General features: G+C 31.1%; 1 protein-coding gene across 1 annotated transcript; it reads right to left on the bottom strand.

Moving 5' to 3' along the window:
- Positions 1-285: 285 nt before the first annotated feature.
- Positions 286-1923, bottom strand: LOC124930458 (flavonoid 3'-monooxygenase CYP75B137-like). Its single transcript, XM_047470800.1, has 2 exons — positions 1009-1923; positions 286-921 (listed from the first exon to the last, which is right to left on the bottom strand). Exons 1-2 carry the CDS (start codon positions 1921-1923, stop codon positions 301-303), a joined length of 1536 nt encoding a protein of 511 aa, XP_047326756.1. The 3' UTR covers positions 286-300.
- Positions 1924-4437: the final 2514 nt, after the last annotated feature.

Raw genomic sequence — 4437 nt, 5'->3', positions numbered from 1 at the left:
ATAAAATAAAATAAAATATAACAATTTTAATTGTCTTATTAACCACTAGCATATTAATTAAATATTAATATCATTTTTAAATGATTGAGATACACAAAGATTAGTTTTTGTTTAGTAGTAGTTGCATGACCTTTAACAAGGATTTAGACTTCAACCTTACACAATCACTTCAAAGGAGAAATGAAACTAAGGGTGATGAAAAGAGACAGATACAAGAAACTCTTAAACATTATTACAACCTTTTAATCACGCGATTTTAAATATTTTATAATTATTAATAGTTCAAATATTTAGCAATAATTACTCGTATAAAGCTTCATCAAGAAACCTAGGCGTTGGTATTGCAATGAGAGGTTTCTTCTTCTTGAGCCCAATCGAAATTGTCTCTTCTAAGTCGAGCTCCTCCCCGTGAGACACTTTCCACTCGAAAGAGTGGATGAGCGAGGCCAATAAGAAGACAAAAATTCTTTCAGCAGTTTCAATGCCCACACAAATTCTTCTACCAGAACCAAATGGGAAGTACTTAAAGTCATTTCCACAAAAGTCCCACTCTGACTTCATAAATCTCTCGGGATCAAACTTGAGTGGATCCTCCCAATTAGAAGGATCCCTCTGGATGGCCCAAACATTGATAAATACCAAAGCACCCTTTGGGATTGTGATCCCACCAATGGGACATGACTCACTAGAGCAGTGTGGAGCTAAAAGGGGCGCACCCGGATGTAAGCGCAGTGTTTCTTTCATGACTGCATGCAAATAAGGTAATTTGTGAATATGTGATTCTTCAACCATATTATTTGCACCCACCACGACTTCTAATTCTTGTTGTGCTTTATTCATTACATCGGGATTGTTCATCATTTCAGCCAACATGAATTCCATTGTGCTTGATGTTAAAGCCGTCCCTCCCATAACCATATCCTATACAATAAAAACGATAAATGCTCGACACAAATATATTAAGAAAGTGTATTAGGGTTATTCTTTACCATTAACTAATATACATACCATCAAAAGCCCTTTAATATGGGTAATGGTTAGTGACGTTTTAGCATCTCCTCCTCCTTTTCTCAAATTCAATAGAGCTTGCAAAAAATCCTTCTTGTTATTATCCTCTAGTCTCGTACGTTCATCTATCATCAATTCAAAAACATTATCAAACCTCTTGACCATTTTCTTCGATTGTTTTTCAATACCCTGCAAATCAAAATACGCCAAACATGGAAAGAAATCCGATATATTTGGCTTTCCTAGCAGCACCGAAATTTCGTCTACAGCAGTCCGAAGCTCAGTCCCTAGACTCCTTTCCGCCACCTCATTTCCGCTACCTCCCCACAATATGTTGGTGATTATATTCAACACCGTCATGAATATCTCTTCTCCAACATCCACCGGTGACATCCTTCGGACCCAAAGGCTATTGACCATCTTTCGAACCTCCCTCCGCCGGATATCATGGAAGGAATCTACCATGGACCCGCTAAGCATCTCTCGGGTGCAGACTTTCCTCAGCATCCGCCACTCAGGTCCGTAAGAGCTCCACAAAATGTCAGAGCCACCATAGAACACGACTTTACCAGCAATAGTGGCATCTCGGTTGGCAAAGATGATGTCTTTATCTTTGAGAACTTCTCGTGCCACCGAGGAAGTGGAGATGACAACACCGATCTTGTTTCCAAGCCGTAGGGAGAAGATTGGGCCATAGGTCTTAGCCGTGGCAGTGAAGTAAGAGTGAAGATCGCCATTAATGAAAGGTAGGCTCCCTAAAAGGGGTATCCCGATTGGTCCGGGAGGCAGAGAGTTTTGAGCATTTTGGGTGAACTTCTTAAGAAGAAGGGAAGAGAACCATAGTAAGGCCAAGACCAAGAAGAAAGAGGTTGAGTTCACGTCCCACCACGCGGAAGAGTAAGTTAATAATGCCATGGAGATCAATTGGAGGAGAGAGAAGCTAACAATATGTAACTTAAATGTTAGAAAATAATAATACTACATAAGAATAATAAGATGAAAGGAAATTGTTTTAGAAAGTAATTAATAATAATATAAATAATTAAGAAACAACACATTTAAGCTAAGTAATAATAATAATAATAATAATAATAATAATAATAATAATAATAATAATAATAATTTTTTATTCGAATGGATGAGTCCATGATGCCCTGTCATGTATAGTTGAAATTTCCATCAAACAAATATTGTAGAATGTTATCTTTAAAATCAATTTGAGTTTGTTATTTTAAAATAAAATTTTGTTTATTTGGGTTGATTTTGAGGAAATGACTATATTTTATTGAACAGATTAAACATTATTAATATATAATAATAAAATAATATTTAATAAAATAAAATGTATTTTAAAATATTGATTAATTAATTTATAATACTATGAAAAATGGTCAACAAAATATTATTATAATTGAATCCAATCAACATTAACTAACTATTAACTATTGTACTTTTCTAGAATTCAGAGCACAAGACTTTAGAGCATCTCTAGCACATAACTTGTGCCCGCATCGGACAACGTGTAAAAGTACAGGTCATTGCTTTTTTTAATTTTTTTCACTGTATGTAAAAGTAAAAGGAGGTCAGTGCCCTCTATGCCTGTTCGGTTAGGGTTATTTAAATAAACCAACTCACTCAAACATCTTTTCACTCCCCCTCTCATCAATCACATCACTCAATTCATTATCCAAAATACTAAAATACCCTTTATTTTAAATTATTATTTATTATTTTATTATTATATATCAATACCTTTTAAGTAATTTTACCAAAAATATTCTCATCTCCTCAAAATTATCACCAATCATTACTCATTTTCCCCCTCTAGGTTATTACAATAACCCCAATCCGAACAAGGCCTATACCTTATAATTTTTAAAAAAACTCTTATAAAATTAAATATCAATTCACTTATTTTTTATTAAACAAATAAACCAAAATATTAAATACATTATATATTTTAAATTATTAATTTTTATTTTATTTATATATATCAATACGTACAATTTAAGTCTTTGTACCAAAATTATCATCTCCTCAAAATCATAAATAATCGTTATTTTTTTTCTACTATGTTTTTATAAAAACCCTAATCCGAACTACTTTTAAATAATTCAAATATAGGTCAAAAGTGAACCAATTCTTATAAATATTAATGATTAATTTATAGGTTTCTAATAGCAAGTCCCCGAACTATCTTTAAATAATTCAAATATAGGTCAAAAGTGAACCAATTCTTATAAATATTAATGATTAATTTATAGGTTTCTAATAGCAAGTCCCCTAACTAGTAGGTGATAATCAAATATATTTAAACTTAATACAACTACACAAATTAATAACAAAAAAAACAGTATATTAATATCACTTTTTTTTTATTTGAATTATTATAATTTGACAATTACTTCTTAAATAAACTCCACCCGGGTGACGGTTGGTAAAAGTCGACTTTGATTCACTAGATGGTTTGAAATGGAAACGGAAGGTCATGAAAGTTGGTTATCACATTAATTCTTCGTAATTAAAAAACATATTAAAACGAAACAAAACATTCTTATACAAATATTAATAAAGAGAAATGATTGGGAGGGAAATTGAGCGAGAATTTTAAAGGAAATGACGTGGCGCATTCTGATTGGCCGAAAAAATAACAAAATTTCTCTCTCTTTTCTCCCTTCTCACACTTTATCATTTTTCCAACCAGTGACATATCATTAACTTCCTTATTCTCTCTCTCAAATTCCCTTTCTCTATCGCTCCTCGTTAACAAAACCATAAAAAATATCGATAATTCAAAATTTTGATAACAAACGCTCTAATGCTATATTGAGTACATGGTAATAAATGACTCTATTACAATATCAAGTATGAGAAGTTTGTAACTCTTTCCACTCAACACACTAAACAGTCAAACCGCATTGCGTTAATCTTAAAAAAAAATAATCAATTTAAAAAATTTATGTTTATTATTACACAAAGTTAAGTCAATCCAAAATTTTAAAAAAAAGTAAATAATTAACTTAAATTGTTATATTTTGAACTATATGATACAATTTAAATTTTAAATATTATTTAAAATAAACTGCTCAAATTAAACTTCAAATAAGAATTAATTTATTGAAAATTTTAATGTAAGATGTACTCTGAAAGATTTTACAGTAGTGTAAGAGGTCAAAAATGGCCCAATAATGCAAATTCGACTAGATAGATAGGCTGAGTAATTAATGCAATGGGACAATAATACAAATAGGACAATAATACAAATAGGACAATAATGCAAATTTAACTTTTTCTTTTAATTTGTTCTTCATTTTCATTATTTTAACTTTTTCCCAAACACATTTAAACTTTATTTTTCAGAGATAACAATGTAGTTATCTTTTTAACCAATAGCATAAATATATAGGTCAATAAGGATTTCATTTATTT

This window comes from Impatiens glandulifera, chromosome 3 (assembly GCF_907164915.1).
Source record: "Impatiens glandulifera chromosome 3, dImpGla2.1, whole genome shotgun sequence".
NCBI classification, from domain to species: Eukaryota; Viridiplantae; Streptophyta; class Magnoliopsida; order Ericales; family Balsaminaceae; genus Impatiens; species Impatiens glandulifera.
Note: the sequence above shows the minus strand (reverse complement) of the source record. Positions and strands in the feature narration are given on the sequence as shown.